Raw genomic sequence first — 17,567 nt, 5'->3', positions numbered from 1 at the left:
ATATATAAATGATTTTAGTATGAATATTTAATAAACTTAGTCAGCTATGATTATAAGCATTCAGCTAACTGATTGGAGAATAGGATAAGTCATATTAAGAAACCGCTTAGCCCAGTGTTTCCCAACGTGGTGCCTACGCCCCACTGGGGGGCAATTTGATTGTTAAGGGGGGCAATTCGAAAATGGACTCGACACGAGTTTAACCCCATTGCTCCAGGCCATTTAAATGCAATGCTAGATTTCGATGACAAAATTGAAAGAAAAAAGAAAATTCTTAAATAATTGCAGCCAATAAATATTATAAATTCGTTTGACGAGATCAAAATATCAACTGGGTTTTTAGCGTTGTCAAGTTAACCTCCCTGCGGCAAACGGCAGGCTCCGCGTGGACCCCCGGACGCTTTAAAATCTCGCTAAACAATGTAGTTGTTCGCATCTGAAGAATAGACGAAATAAGTGAAGATATTGAAAAACAACTTGTTGAAAAGCTAAAAACAACTTGTTGAAAAGCTGAAAACAAGAAAATTCTTAGTGCAAATGGATTAACTAACTTTGATAGACAGTGTGGCAGTATTGATAACTTACGTAAGATATACTGATGAAGGGCATTTTGCTGAAGAAAAGTTGCTCTGTAAAAGATTAGAAAGCACCACTACCTTCAAAGATATATATAATAAGCTGAAAAACTACTTAGATGTCAATAATATACCAATAAAAAATATAACATCTTGTGCTGCAGATGGTGCTCTTAATATGATGGGCAAGAAAAATGGTTGCTTAAAAATTGATGAAAGATGAGAATCCAGAAATGATTCTTGTGCATTGTGTTATCCAGTACCGCCTTTACGCATGGGCACACCCGGGCAGTGCCTGAGGGCCCCTAAGCACTAAGGGGGCCCTTTAGTATCAAAAAGAACTCGCAGAAATGCATGATGAATCATTTAAAACTTTAATATAAAAGTGATGGCATGGCTTTGCGTGGAGACAGGAATCAAATACCCAAATTCAACCAAATGTGCAAGAAAACTACTGTTACCGCTTCCATCTTCATATTTAGCTGAATGTGGATTTAGTGCTGTAAATGATTTACTAGTAAAAAAAAAAGAAATCGTCGGGATATAACACAACAGGGAAACTTGAGACCGAAGCTAACCAAATTGGAACCTAACATAAAATCTGCATCAAGAGCAAGGATCTCACTAAATTAAAATATTAAATTATAGAAAATTTTTTATTAAAATTATTTTGCATTTGAATTTTAGTTTTTCATTATATGTTTTGAAAATTTACTTACTGTGAGTGATTTCTTCCTAAAACCTATCCTTTAAGTTTCTTAAGTGAACAATTCAATTTTTTAATATTGAAAATTATGTATATGTTACATGAGGGGGCATAAGAATTTTAGAAAGGTTTAGGTGGGGCATGGCACAAAAAAGGTTGGGAAACACTGGCTTAGCCTAAATACCATTGTAAATGACTTCAGCTTATTAATAAATTAAACAATTAGATGCGATTTATGCCACATACAAAGAAATATTTTTCACGCTTTTCTGTTTAAAAAAATTGTATGACTGCGTCTACCAGAATTCATTTATTTAATTTTATCTGTATACTTGTATCGTTTCCTGTATTAAAGTTTAATTGCGGTCTGCAATATATGGACTTTTTCACAACTTAAAAACAAGGTTGTTATGATAGAATACTTTATTTTACAAAGTGTATGCGAAAATGTCGGTAGGTTGCATCATTAAATAAATTAAACAAAATGCATTTCTTCCCTAACATTAATTAGTAATATTGTATTTTTGGCATCAGCGATGAAACTGCAAAAATAAGCTTGCGTAAGGCTCTTTTGGGATAGATTGAAATACTCAGGCCTCGTCGTCAACGAGTGCAGTTCAAAATTGAAACAATTCTTGCACCTGCACGAATCTTAGTGAAAGATTTGTCACTTGTAATTATCAATTCCTCCTATATTCATCGAGGATCTTACATCGGTTGCATTTTCATCAGTTTGACATCGTTGGCCAAATATTTTGAACATCATACCGAAATATGATAGTGCATCATAATTGGATTCTTTCTCTCCCGAAAAATTTTAAACCTGTCCTGTACACCCATACCAATTTCTTAGGCCATTTATCCAAACCAATTTGAAATTTCATTAGGACTTGAACAAACGTCATTTAACAATCCGAGGCTAGTTCTCTAATTTACATACATTTTTTGTAGTATTAATTCTGTGCCGTTTCTTCATAAGTTTCTCCCGGCAACACCTTAACTCACTCTGTCTTTAAAGCCTATCCATTTACCAAATAATTTAGGTGCACCTAATCAAACTAAATTTTAATTTCTTTGCTTTTAGATTTTTGTATGAGCTTTCTCTCATTTTAATTTCTTAGCTTTTAGATTTTTGTATGAGCTTTCTCTCATTTTAATTTCTTAGGTTTTAGATTTTTGTATGAGCTTACTCTCATTTAAATTTATTTGCTTTTAGATTTTTGTACGAGCTTACTCTAATTTAAATTTATTTGCTTTTTAATTTTTATGTGAGCTTTCTCTCATTTTAATTTCTTTGCTTTTAGATTTTTGTATGAGCTTTCTCTCATTCTAATTTCTTTGCTTTTAGATTTTTGTACGAGCTTTCTCTCATTCCTGAATACGCCATACGAATCGAATGTATGGTTTTTCATGCCTCATTCTCCGAAAACCTTGGTCACATTGAAAGCAAACTGCTCAATCTGACTACCACCTGCAAAGTAAGTAAAAATGATTTTACCTCCCTCACATTAATTATTTCTATACCATTCATTAAATACATGCTGCATTGATTATATCCAAATTGTATATATCACATTAATAAATTTACGCTAGCAGTTGTGTACAATCGGAAACTAACTTTTGATTCCTAATCCTCCTGATTCAGAGTGCACACTAACAATCAATAAATTTATCATATGATCAATAAATTTAATAAAATAGTTTGACATAGTTTCCCGTTTTTGTTGGTGCATTTTTATTGGCAGTAAAATTACATGGTAGGATCCAGTTTTCCTTTTTTGACTTTTTTTTCTGGTTGTTATCAGTTTAAAAGTCCTTAAAAGGAATTGTTTTCCTGTGAAATATTCTTTCTCTAATTTAAAGGCATTTATTTGCAATATTTATTTATTTTTTCTTCTATTCTGCTATTGATTTAAGACTTGAAATTAAGAATTTTGAAGCTAACAAAAGTTGTTCCTTTATTAAAACGGAATTCTATGGTATTACCTTATTACACTACAACTTATTTAAATCGGTGTTTAATCTTTCTTATGTTCATTAATAGATCTTAATAAGCATAGTTAGCACAGTTTTTGTCAGTACACAGACAAGCGAAAGATTTCAACTTTCTTAGAGCAAAACTGTTTTACACCAACACTGTAAAAAAATCTGAATAAAATTATGGGGAAAAGTGCTGGCACACTATGTGCCGGTTCCTTTCGCAGTGAAATTTTAAGAGGAAAAAAAACTGACGTAACGTAATTTTTATATGAAGTAATATTTACTGTAAAATCACTGAATCAGTGTAATTAAATAAATTTTTACTGAGAAAAACTGCAGCATAAAATTTTCCGGTAAAAATGAAGTTTATGGTGAAATGTGTTTTACGGATACTGCACTCAGGGTGCCCATACTTTTTACAGTAATTTTATCAGTAATTTCTTATAGTAAAAAGACAACAATTACTGCGAAACAATGTCGAAGCGAATTGGGGTTTGTAAGCGGCAGCGAACAGGGAGCCTAGCTCCCTAGTTCTTTATATAAGTTATAAAATGTATTAATTTCATAACTAAAACTTGTTAAGAGGGAAAATAAGTTTTGAAATTGACACATTTTAAAATAGGTTGAAAAATAAAAAGAATTAATTAGAATATTTCTGAAATTAATACTGCTTTGAAAGGCTAATTCAAAAATTTGAAAATGTGAAAGAACTAAAAGTTAAAAAACTGCTTTACATTTATAATTATTTTATTAATGAAAGCTCAAATTTAATTTCATGAAACAACATCTTTCTTATCTTTCAGAGTTTAAGGGGTAAAAAAGTCCAAAACATCATCAGTATCATCCTTTCACTCGGCAATTATATGAATGGAGGTAAGTTATTTAAAAAAATTTACATTTCTTTAATCATTTATATGCATGAAATGTTAGAAAACATCATTAGACTAAGACTAAATATCACACGTCATTGATTTCGTTTTTTAATTTAAACTAAAATAACATCCAATGTTTGTTTAAACTCTGGTTTCAAAGGCAGTCTATTTTTTTTTCTTAAATCAGTTAATAGTTATTATTGTTCAACTTTGATAAGTATTCATTACTTAACATTGATAACAAGTTAACAAGAATGAATAATGTTTAACAACTAAACAAATCATTCATTTTCACTACACTCTCATTATGAAATTTAAGCTCAATTGGTTTAGATAGAACAATTCATGAAACATATCTCAATTTGTAAGGAATTGTATTTATGTAAATTAGGTGGAAAAAATATTGATTCTTATTGTTGAAAGGGTGCACGTTGTACTTACAAAAATGGCTCTGTGTTAGTTACATATTTCTAGCCATCTTCTGTTGTAGTTGAATATTGTAATGATGCCAATTGTCGCTTAATAAAAATAATATGATGGCAAATGTGCTGGAGAATTTTTTTAAATGACTCCAAACACCATTTACTCTTGAAAATTGGGATAAATTTTAAAAACACATGAAGGTTAAAAGAATCCTAGCTGATGAGTTCCAAAAGGAAATATCTAGTAGTAAAATCCGAATAGTTCAAGTTGAGTGGAATATTCTTATGAATATCAAAACGAAGTTAATTGTTGGTCAGCAATAATGACGAGCATCTCCTATTGTTAGAAAAAATTAAATTTCGCAATTATTTTCATGGTTGTGGTTAATTATATGATAGACCATATTATTGTTAGTGGTTTATGCGCATTTTTATTCTGTTTCAGGAAATGGAAGCAGAGGACAGGCTGACGGATTTAATATCGAAATACTTACAAAACTAAGGGATGTTAAAAGTAAAGTAAGTATTAAGTCCCATATTTGACTCCTATTGAATATTTTTAAATAAAAAAGGAGAACTTAATTTTCTTTTTTCTAGGATAATTCACTCACGCTTCTACATTACATCGTGAGAGTATATTTCGCTGTTTTTGAGAAGGTATGTGATATTCTTTCGTTTATTTAAATATTTTAAATTTTCTCCAGTCAAACTTTTTTTAAATGCATTAATAGTTTGTAATTGTCCTATTATGGGGGCTATTATTCTGTATTAGTCATTCAAAATATTCACCTTTAAAAGGTATAACTATGAATTCCACGAATCTGATGCGAATTTTATTCTTTTTATTTTATTTGTTTTCATTCATTTTTTAGCCTTGTATCTGCAATACCTTAAAAGTTTTTGCAATCTTCTTGAATACAAAACGCCAGTCAAACTTTTCTAAATGCATTAATAGTTTATAATTGTCCTATTATGGGGGCTATTATTCTGTATTAGTCATTCAAAATATTCACCTTTAAAAGGTATAACTATGAATTCCACGAATCTGATGCGAATTTTATTCCTTTTATTGTGTTTGTTTTCATTCATTTTTTAACTTTGCTTCTGCAATACCTTAAAAGTTTTTGCAATCTTCTCGAATACAGAACGCCGATCAGATTTGGTATAGTACAACGCGGCACGTTGCTGCAATACTATTATTATGATTATGCAAATGGTAATTTTTATCTTTGGTTTGTCATACATTAACTGAGTGATGCAGTACAGTGTTTGTACCGCAGTGGACTGATCGTTAAGACTCGGATCCCAGCAGATCACTAAAGTCAAGCATCGATGGTTGCGGTCAGTGTACGGGTGGGTGACCACTTGGATCAGTCTGCTTAAGGACCGAGGGTGTGCGGTATTGGTCCTCGTTAAACTGTTCTACCGTAAAGTGCTCGACTTCGCTTGCAGGTCGTTGCGCTACCGAAGCGGGGGTGCCATCCCTTCTGCAGAGGATCAAAATTGTGATGGCATGTCTTTGGATCATCCTCAGTGTTGTTTCCCAAACTGTAGCCAATAGCCCATTGCGCATCTCCAGTGCGACTTAAATGAACTACAACAGAAGTGGTACAGTGTTTAAGAATTACTGTTACTTACTACTGTCTGGCAAAAACGAGAACAGCTTTCAGTGTTATTGAAAGACTCGCTCATTTCGATTAAGATTTAGGGTAGTGGGTATTAACTAAAATTAATCCCCAATCTGAAACTGGTATTTAATTCAACACGACCGCTAAACTATTTATTTTCAATTGAAAGTAAATAGATCAGTTCAATAGCAGTGCAACAGAAAGTCTAGTTTCATGATAGCCAGGTTTCATGATAGGCTCATTTCATGATAGCCAGAAAGTAGAATTGGTTGGTGTCAAATGACTTAATTTTCCAATAGAACAGGTTTTTTTTTTTTCTATTGCAGGAAGTGGAAGAGGAAAATTGTCATCTGCCTATTCCTGAGCCATCAGACGTAGAAAAGGCTAGGGCAGTCAATTTTGATGATGTCAAAAAGGACTTAGACAAATTATACGTGCAAACATCAGGTGAAATTAAATATATATTAAAATTTTCCTTTTTTTAAAATAAATTGTAAAAAATGATTTGATTTCTATTATTTTAAATTTTTTGTATAATTTTTCATACATTTGATTTATTTATCTTTCTTTAAGGTTGCAAAAATAATGCTGTTGTTGATACACTTCTCTATAAAGAACTAAATAATTTCAAACCATTAAAAAATTGAATATTGTTTATCAAAATATTAAGGTTCTTAGATTTACACTCTAGAATACTGAAGAAAAATTCGCATGTTCTTGTAGGATTGTAAATTAAGTAAATGTATGCACTAATTTCTTCATTTTTTGAAAAAGTCTATTATTACTAGACACTGTAACATTTTACTTTTGTTTCTTCTCATTCACTTCTGGAAAGCTTTGAAAATAGGCTCCTGTTTTGGAAACGCTTGAAACATGTTAACTGTTATTTATTTTTTATGTATTTTTTGAAGCGAATACAGTAATATTTATTTTTATTTAGCGTGTGATCGCAAAGTTACACAAATATTGAAGTCTTCAGATAATGATCACCATCAACCTCTGAAAGATATTATGAAGACGTTCTTAGATAAAGGTAAAAAAAAAGATTTTTAGTTGATTTATTTCAAATTATCCATCTGAAAACATTTTTTCTTTTCATTTATTACTTCATATTTTGTCTTGTTACAAAATTTCAAAGGTATTTTATGATGTTTCACAAAGACAAAAGAAAATAAAATCCATAAATTATTACATCATAATCAAAGAACCTATAAGTGGAAGAAGTTTATAAGCGAAATTTTTTTTAAAAAATTTATACTTGTTAGATGAAAATATTTTATTTTAATATTTATTATGTAAGCCTTCTTTTGCTTGTAGCTTAAACCCAAACTAATTGAGTTAACGAAGAAATAGAGCATCATAAAATGTTTCTTACATGTGTTTCAACTTTTTTATAGGCATGTAAAATAAAAAGTATTTTCTATATAAAACTGTTTTTATTTATTTATTTTTTGTGGAAAAATAAAGCAGGATGTTGAAATTTCTGCACTTTAATGATTATTTTTGTTTTATTTAAAAGAAATAAAAGAGTACAGTAAAATAAAGCAGAATATATATTTTTTGAAGAATCCTTGTTAGAAATAAGGTCAAAAATTAAAAGCATAGAGAGTTGAAAATTAACACATACTTAAGAGAGGTAAAACGAAAATACTATCGAAGTCTACCAAAGCACTACAGAGAATGGTGGACATAAAAACATGAAAACCTTTTTGATTGCTGGATGCCATGTAAGTAATAGATAAAAAGATTTTTATTAGAAACATCAGGATCTTGCACAATTTTTAGTGTCTTTCATTCCCCTTTACTCACTAGTGACTCGATAGATTTTAATGGTGATATTATTTTGCTTCTCTGTATTACCAAGAATACATTATTCTTTTTTTATTTGCTTTTGTTACGAAAACATATTTTGGTTTTCCCCATGAAAAGTTATAATTGCGCTGTTAAAAAAGTAGCCATCTCTTTACAGTTTGGAAAATTATTATTATTATTATTATTTTCTTTTTTGACTTTCAAATGAACTTTTCCGTCAACTGAATTCAAGAAACCACGACGATTTCGATCAAATCTATATTTTAAAAATCTCATTTTGCTGCGAAACCGGCAAAATTCTACGGACAATGAACTTCATAAGCGAACATTTCAACATTCGCCAGATATCACTTTTGATAAAGATTTTTATAATTTCTTGTTATTTAGCATGATTGAATATTCGTCTTCGACTGTGCATACCAAGTTTTTAATTATAATTCAAGGCGTTTTTTTTTAATTATTATTTTTTTTTAAAGATTGTGAATGCAGTATCGTTTAGTTAAAAAAGGAAAAAATTGATTCTGCATTAATTTAAAAGAAAAGATGCCGACGTCCTTACTATGTAATTTGTTTGTTTGATCTTTACTATGTAATTTGTTTTTCTATTTATCTTGTTTGCTATGTAATATCATATATACTGTTTCTCTAGGTTTATGGTTTTTTTGTTTATCAAAATTTACAGATAGTATGGTTTTAACATTTAGTCATAAAAAGCTGATAGTTTAGAAACATATTATATTTATACAATGGTACATCAAATTCAGTTGCCGCCAAAGCATGAATTTTTTCTGAGTCATAAAATTTTGTCACTTCTAAGTCACATTATTCAATATCAAGAGTTTAGGGATTTTTAAGTCAGTTTTAAAGTGAGCAGTGATTTTAAAATTATTTTTCATTGGTCCTATTCTCTTATAACATTAAATTAATTTCAAATACAATTTCAGGGATATCAATTTTAGATATACGATGATTTTAACTTACGATTATGATTTAAAAATTTTAATTTATGCTCAATACAATTAAGTCGAACTAAAAAAAATTTCCCTTTTCAATCTTAAAAAACCAGTAAAAATTTGGTTTGCAGCAAAACCGGTCAACTCAAAAGTTAGTTTCAAATCGAGCCATATCTACAACAAAGAAAAAAATACGCTCCTGCTACCTTATATTGTGTTTTAAAACGATACACTTCCTCTTAAAACAAAACATTTCGATTTCTATCTCGTTTTGATTACATGTAGCACAAAATCAGCTTTCCCTGAAAATGTTGCGATGGCCGGTTTTGCAAAATGAACGATAAAATTAAGTTAAAAAAATTTTCATTGTTGATTACATGACTCATTAGCGCTGAGTTCAAATGGATTTAAGAAGGATGTAAGATTTCTAAAACATTTTACGAACTAACCTTATTATAATGGAATTTTATTGTGAATTATCTGCTTGATTTGCTATTTCTTGTAATGAGAAGCTCGAATAATTTCTCTGTTCTGAAGTGTATTTATTTAGAACTGATTTTAATTTATTGATGACTAACTTTATTGAGAAAATAATTCGTTTATGATTTTCTTTAATGCTTTTTTAGCCTTTGCTGATACACGATTGCAGTTTGAGAATTTAGAGAAATGTAAAATACTGTAAGTTCATTTTTATTTAAAATTTTAAAATATTTTGACTTCAATTTATCTAATGCGCAAAATAAATATTAATACATTTTCAAACTTTTTTTTACTATTTTCATATTTTAAATTACTTTAGCTTATGTACTGTTTTTCAAGTATGCAAAAAATTTCTATTTGGAATTGTATGAAAGCTTGGTCTTTTCTGATGAAAAATATGTTTTCTAAAATTCAGAGAAGCTTCCAAACATAGAAACGGGCGATTAATCAGCTAGAAGCAAAGAGTCATAAAATATGGCTAAGTCGCTGAATTCTAACCTTCTAATCTGTCAAAATGAAGCTGTTCTGAAAGAGTGAAAAGAGAAAGAAGCGCTTCCAAAGTATTCCATTTTTCCCGTTAAGCCTTATTTTGTTTGAAAATTTATTAAAACTCCTAACTGCAATTAAATACACTGAAATTTTATTGAAATACCTCAATATACTGCAATAAAATGTTTGAGTTATTTAACATAACAATTGAAAAATTTGCTCAAAATATGCTATCTGGCAAATGACACATCTACACCCACGTAAACCAATCAGCATTCCATTATTTTCCCACTCCGTCAAAATATGTACACAGAAACCCAGAGCGCAGTAATTTACGGGTAAACCTAATTGACGCTTCCGATCCTTTCGAGCGAGCCGTTGTTGACATGTTTAAATACCTCGGTTCAAATAAAATCAAAAAAAATATTCCGTACCGAAAGCGCATATTGAAGGTCAGTGCGAGACATTTGAAATTATAACAGTCTAATGTTGTTTAAAAATTGAAATAAAATGCCTCAAACTGAAATCATGTCTGTGTGATCATGGGTTGCTGGTGTCGGAAAAGCTCGTCATATATTGGGAGAATCGCATCGTCTCATATATGTCATTACGTTCCTGGAGGAGTCAATAGAGGGCTCTGCTGTGACTAAGAAGGAAAGAAAGCTTTGGGAAATTTGTTGCGATGACGTCACAGTTGAACGCCATTCGGTATTTATTTATGTTTAAATTTTAACTTTTTGGATTTCTAGGCAACTTAAGAACATTGAGAAAAATTCCTCGTTATTAAAAAAAAAAACGAAAACTTATTAGATATATATAGAAAAAAGACACCTAGTACTGTAGTCAAAAGAGATAGTAGTCACAAACGAACAGTGCGAAAATAGAAGCCTCCTATTAACTGTAGTGCGAGCATGTATGGTGTTTTAAAAGTGAAGATGGTGAAGTTTTTATTCTCTTTTTTTTTTAGTCAAAAGTAAGTGAAAATTTTGTTACGCGTTACATATTCTTAATTGTTATAAAATTGTCCATAAATAGCCATGGTTAAATATTATTTCAATTAGAGATTACATATGTTAAGTATCTATGAAGCTTTATAATTTTAAATATGAAATATTTACGTATCACCAGAGTATAACACTAGGTAGCGCAGTGGAAGCAATCTAAAAAAAAAAAAAAAAAAAATTAAAAAAAAACACAGTCATGTAAAAATTGAAAAGAACAGTCGCTTAAAAGCTATGCGTGAAGAAAGCTTTTTCGTTTTCGTCGTATCCTGAATAATATTTTTTATGGATCATGATTCTCAATAGATTTCAAAGTAGCGAGTAAAGGTAGCTAACATGCATTTAAATATACTTTAGTATTATCCTAATACTATCCCTTACTAGAACACCTTTTCTGGATTAGGCAAATTTTTTAAGATTTAATTAAAATTTTTTTTTTTTTTGAGGTAACACTGGGTTGATTTTGAGTTTTGCAAATTTTGCAGATTCTTAACTATTTAAACCGGTCACCTAAATGTTAAATATTATAATGGTGAACATCATAATAATCTGTATTATTTTATTTTAATTTCAATAAAGATTATCATATTATGAATTTTTCTCCCATGGAAAGTATTAATCCGATAAGCATACCAATTTAGATATTCTGAAAAATATCTGGAACAAATATTTAAGAAAGCCTTTCACTAAATGACACCGAAATTATTTTTCAATCGTTTTTATTTGACTTCTTTCCTGCATTTGTTGAAAATTGTTCAATAATTAATCTTTTCTCCTAAGAAATCAATGTATTTATAAATGAAAGAATACATTAAAAGGTCTAGAAAATAGATTCTAAACCTTTTTTACGTTGCCGCCTCCTTAAGGATCAGAAAAAATCTCAACGCCCCCCTTTGTGAAAATCCAGTTATTTAGAGCATGAGGAGGGAGGGATGTGTGCTGAATTAAAAGAGGCAACATTTTTAAGGCAAGTAATTGCAATCGATTTGTTTTAATCAAAATAATTACGGTAATGAAAAAAATACACCTGAGAAACCTATGCTTAATAAGAGTCATTTATTCTTAATAAGATAGTTAAGAAACTATCAAGTAACTATGTCAGTGGGATGATTGTGTTTGGTTCAGGGCCAGTTAATTAAAGTTCGGTTCAATATTTTGAATGAATTGAAGACGCAAGTCCCCTCTTTGCACAATTTTGAGTCAATTGCTTGTGACTAGATACGTCACATCACTGAATCTTCGTTCCACAAGGTAGAAGGAAGGGAAGCTTATTAAATGTTGCCTTGAAGCCTAAATTCTGTAAGACGATTACTATTTCAAAGCTTCATTAGTTGAAAGTTCTACCAATTCCTTCTGAATCTGAACCTCTGCTGTTTCAATATTCACAAAAGGGTTCGTAACCCATTAAGGGACTTCCAGGGACAAAACATCCTTAAAATGTCAGAAAATTCAATGTACAAAGACTCAAGGTGATTACAATATTCTAGTGCATCATCAGAGAGAATTTCACCATTCTTTATTCCGATAAGATTGGAAATTGGCTAAACTTATTCCTACCAAAATTCTGCTTCCACAAAATGAGTTTTTTCAGAAAGGCAGAAATAGCTGATTTTGTAGTGATCAAATTGATCTCGTCGCCTTAAAATTGTAAATTAACACCATTAAATTTTACAAATAAATCCGTCATGTATTCAAGGAGCACAGAGTCGAAAATATTCCAAAACCTATTGAGACAGGCGTTTTTGGAAAGCTTGAGAATCTCAGTGTGTAGTAGCAAGCGATTGAATTTTTCATCGTTTTTCTTGAACAGCTCTCTGAATCGTTGAGAGTATTACTGCGAATTTTCATCACAGCAGAGATCGACATATTGCAATGGCTGATGCAAATGGTCTCTCTGAGATTTTTTCCAACTAAATGCTGTCTGTAAATCACGCAGTGGACAGCTAAAATATCTGGTACTTGACCATCACTTATGGAAGGAGTATTCTAAGTATCTTTGTCTTGGGAGGGGTACCTCCCTCTTCAAAATGGGGTTAAACCTACGATGTCAACCAACCATTGCAGTAACTCCATCAGTGGCAACAGACACAATATTCGAAGAAGGAATGTTTTTCCCTTTAAAATAATCTTTGACAGTATTAAAAATAGATTTACCTTCGGTATCTTCAATCAGGTTTTTTTGCAAAAAGCATCTCTTGAATATTTTTTCATTCCTCCATGAATCGTCAGCCGTGTCTTCAGCCATCTCATCAATCCGTTGCAACACTGTATCCTTCCGAATCCGAACTTCAGGTACGTGGCACTGTATTGACGACACTTTTTTTATTAACCGACATTGTAGGCAGCAGCAAAATACAAACGAGGAAAGAAAATAAACTATATCTTAAAATTAATAGATAATTTACGCTAAAGAACAAATTCGCGCAAGTACATGGTCAAATAATCAATGAAATTGAATCAAAACTGGGGGAAAAAACTGAAAGGGAGCGAACAAAAACCATCATAAGAACGCGGATCAAATCAAACATTCATACTGAAAGCGCATGCACTTCAATTTTCGCCAAATGGCTTGACTAAGTCAGAAGCAAAAACAACTCACTCATGCCCTGCGATAGTTCGGATTGGAGAATAGTTGTCACATAAGTTCACTTTACTGCTGGTATAAATGGTGTATCGGATAATTTTAATTTATTATATTAATCTAATTATTTTTCATTAATATAAATTTTTGATTTACTTTATTTATTAAATTAATTTTAATTTAATAATTTTATTTNGAGGAAAGAAAGCTTTGGGGAATTTGTTGCGATGACGTCACAGTGGAACGCCATTCGGTATTTATTTATGTTTAAATTTTAACTTTTTGGATTTCTAGGCACTGCTGTAACTTAAGATCATTGAGAAAAATTCCTTATTATAGAAAAAAATGCGGAAATTTATTAGATATACATGGAAAAAAGACACCTAATACTGTAGCCAAAAGAGATAGTAGCCACAACCGAATAGTGCGAAAATAGAAGCCTATTAACTGTAGTGCGAGCGTGGATGGTGTTTTAAAAAAATTTCTTGAAGTTATTATTCTCTTTTTTTTTGTCAAAAGTAAGTGAAAATTTTGTTACGCTTTATATATTCTTTGTCATAAAACTGTCCATAAATAGCCATGGTCAAATATTATTTCAATTAGAGATTACATAAGTTAAATATGTATGTAAGCTTGATAATTTTAATTATGAAATATTTACGTATCACCAGAGTATAACACTAGGTAGCATTTCTGCATGTGTTGAAAATTGTTCAATAATTAATCTTTTCTCCTAAGAAATCAATATATTTATAACTGAAAAAATACATTAAAGGTCTAGAAGCTAACAATTTATTTAGGAAATAAAATGAACTGAAAGGGTATTGTTATCAAATTTTATCCAGCAATTAACCATATTTAGCTCTTTATAAACCTATCTTACTCTAGTGATTTGCTAAATTTTTTTTTCGCTTAAATATTTTTTATTCCTCATGTGTAATTTTTTTTCCAACTTCATCTTTCACAATCACTCTAAAAAATTTATGCAAAGTCGATTATGACCGAAGTATACATTATACGTTGAAAACTTTTTTTTCTGCACTAGACATAGTTTTCTAAATGTTATAGTACAAAGATTGCAAACTGATATTTGTTATTTGCATGATAATCTTATTTCAGTTTCAAAAGTACTCAGAAGTTTTTTCGCTACCAACAAAAAACGAACAACGAAAGCGATGGTCCAGATGAATTCTTCTCGATATGGCTGACATTTTGTTCAGACTTCAAAGACGTGTGGAAGAAGGAACAAGCTTTAAAAATTATTGAGCAAAAGAAGTAAGTTAGAGACGCTCAATTAAAATTGCATCGTATGCTGTCACGAGTGAAGATAATTTTTGTACCGAAATGATTTATAAACGCATTTAGAACTACATTAAATTTTTTTCCGTTGATTAATTTAAATTTAAAGTTTTAATGCAGAAAATATTTGTCAATAAGGAGGAAAATAATTTATACTTTTCTCACGTTTTTTCGTAAATTTTTATTCAATTTACATCAGCAATAAAAGAAAATATTAAGTGATGGGTTCTTTCAGATAGTTTGCCAAACACGCGTGTCTTTAGTAAATGATGTATGTGTTTAAAATTTTAAAAGCTCTTAACAATGACAGTTTAAAAATGTGGTGTTAAACTAATCCCAGTTTGAGATCGTTTTATTTCACTCAAATTACGTTGCGCTTTTATAAACGGATCCAATGTACAATGCACCAACAAAGAAAAAAAAACGGTTTGTATTTTTTTTGAATTTTTTTTGTTGAATTTTTTGGGATTTACTCTTTTGTATGACGATGAAATTCTGCAGTTTTCGACATGGTTCTAAATGATTTTTCATATAACTCCGTAAATATCGGTCCTGTCATTTTGAAACTTGAAGTTTCCTGAACTACCATTTTGTCACCGAAATGATCGCTAAAACACCCTGAGTGACGCCGAGTCGATAAAAATGTAATTAATCTGAACCTTCTATGGGAAATATATTAAGCGTTATTTTATCTCTGAATTACGTTAGAATTGTGCGAGCGATTTTCTTGAAATCTTTTTATTTTAAACTGATTATTTATTATCCGTCTGAGATATTTAGCTACATAACCATAGAAAATTCAAAAAAATTATACCAATATTTACAAATTCGTTACAGTGTGTAGTAATTACCTTGTATTGTATAACAATTAAAAATCGTTTTCATTTCTCTTGTTGTTTAAATTTTTAAAAAGTTCGATATAAATGTGAAGTTTTATGTATGGTAAAATTTAATCTTTTTCTCGTATTCTTTTAATTTAATTTATTCATTTTTTTTTTAACTTTTGACATCAGGTCAAGCGCAAGTTTATAAAATGAAGATGTCGAGAGAGGAAAAAAAAAATTTTTTTCTACAACAATACATAAATAATCATTATTTGAGGCAAAAAAATTGCATGAACATTATGATAGTAGTGTAAGGAAATCGCAAAAAACACTACTATCATAAAAGTTGAACCCTCCAACAAATTGGAATTAAAAAAAAAAAAACTCTTGTTAGATTTGTAACAGAATATAGACCTTCGTCGAATATTAACTTTGTATTCCTGAAGCCTGCATGGTAATTTTTAAACAAATTTAACTATTATAATTCTCGAACTGATTATAGAACATAAAATTTTTTCCATTCATCGTACTCTCAGTAAATGTTTCTACAAATCTTCCTCATTTAAAATCTTAAATTTTACACAGGAAAACAAAATCAAGCGGAACACTGAAAACAGAGATTTTTTTTAGTACAGAGATAAATTCATTTCATTAATACCTATAAAAATGCTAATTTTTTACGTACATTAATTATAGCGTATATTAGAATAGTTATTAATGTTATACATTTTGAAATCTGATAAAATAAGTTTGACAATGCTGGCGAGCCGTAGTTCAAGAAAACAAATATATATATTTTGAACATTGAGTATCCCCTAGGTCTGAGATGTTTAAGTATGACGTTGCATCCAGTAAATTCAGTCCTCTGTTTCTTCTAGAGATTCCATCTGAAATTTGTACAACAAAAATGTACTGTTGTTTTCCATAAAAAAAATTTATAGAGGTATCTTTTTTTTAGATTAAAGAGGCTTCAAGAGCTTCAGGAGGGGAAGAAGGCTCAAATTACAACTATAAAAACAAGACCAGGTGGACTGGTAAGTTTTAACGAAACATCGTTATTTTTATTGATTAAAAATAGTGTCACAGTTACATACAATTTCACACATTTAGTGCAACTTTTTCATTTAAAGCGTTAAGGGAAACTACCATATCTATAACTACCATATAATAACCTTCAACTTATTTCAAAGTACCTATTATTTCTTTTATGAAATAATTTATTTCTTTTATGAAATAATTTAAATGACAAATGTCAAGTTATCTGGAATGTCAATTTATCCGAGGATACTGCGTTTTTTAAATGAATCAAATATGACGTTTGCCATTTCCACTATCAAACCAATGATTTACAGAGGTTTCTGCACAGAAATCTGAAAGGGGTTTTCCATTTAGGTAGATGTTCATGATTGCGTTTAATACTTCTTGTTTAGGACCAGTACGTAATGTGTTTTTTTATAAGTTCATTGTTGAAAACCGTTTCAACCGCTGAAGTACTCCCAGACAGAGAAAACATCAATTCCACCAAACGCAGTATGTTGCTGTATTTCTAGATTTGAGGGTCATTTTAGAAGTGAGGCGCTAGACTCTTGTAAGATAACAAGAATTGAAAATGTATCACGAACATTAACAGGAAAAAGGCCGTCCGCGCAGTCGTCGGATTCGAGAAATTCGTTGTCCGCGGGGAATTTTTGACAGCCGAGGACGGGCGATTTTTCGAGCCCTCCTGTTCTAATATTCAGAATTTTCTTCATTTACTTTATTTCTGAAATCAGAGTTTCGCCGGATAATTCTGCAACCGAATAATTTCTCTATGCAGTATTTATTTTTTACTAAAAATTTGTATGCTCAGAAATGTATTTGCCAATAAACTTTCTTTTTTTTCCTTCCAGAAAGCCAAGCTGAAAAAAATGAATCTCCTTAGCATAAAGGAAGAGAAAAAATCGAA

General features: G+C 30.4%; 1 protein-coding gene across 2 annotated transcripts in view; it reads left to right on the top strand.

Annotated features, from left to right (window-relative positions):
* The window catches only part of LOC122272351 (formin-2), a 95,324-nt gene that overhangs the window by 69,361 nt on the left and 8,396 nt on the right, over positions 1–17,567 (top strand). Inside the window, exons 28-36 of one of the 2 annotated variants that reach the window (XM_071182900.1) lie at positions 2,630–2,759; positions 4,065–4,134; positions 5,001–5,074; positions 5,153–5,212; positions 6,510–6,630; positions 7,124–7,216; positions 9,575–9,626; positions 14,619–14,774; positions 16,581–16,656. In XM_071182900.1, the coding sequence (XP_071039001.1) occupies positions 2,630–2,759; positions 4,065–4,134; positions 5,001–5,074; positions 5,153–5,212; positions 6,510–6,630; positions 7,124–7,216; positions 9,575–9,626; positions 14,619–14,774; positions 16,581–16,656 (832 nt within the window). The remainder of the gene's footprint in view (positions 1–2,629; positions 2,760–4,064; positions 4,135–5,000; positions 5,075–5,152; positions 5,213–6,509; positions 6,631–7,123; positions 7,217–9,574; positions 9,627–14,618; positions 14,775–16,580; positions 16,657–17,567) is intronic. The other variant, XM_071182901.1, reaches the window with a different exon arrangement.

The sequence above is a fragment of the Parasteatoda tepidariorum genome, chromosome 7 (genome assembly GCF_043381705.1).
Source record: "Parasteatoda tepidariorum isolate YZ-2023 chromosome 7, CAS_Ptep_4.0, whole genome shotgun sequence".
Classification (NCBI taxonomy): Eukaryota; Metazoa; Arthropoda; class Arachnida; order Araneae; family Theridiidae; genus Parasteatoda; species Parasteatoda tepidariorum.
This window is presented reverse-complemented; position numbering and strand designations above follow the sequence as displayed.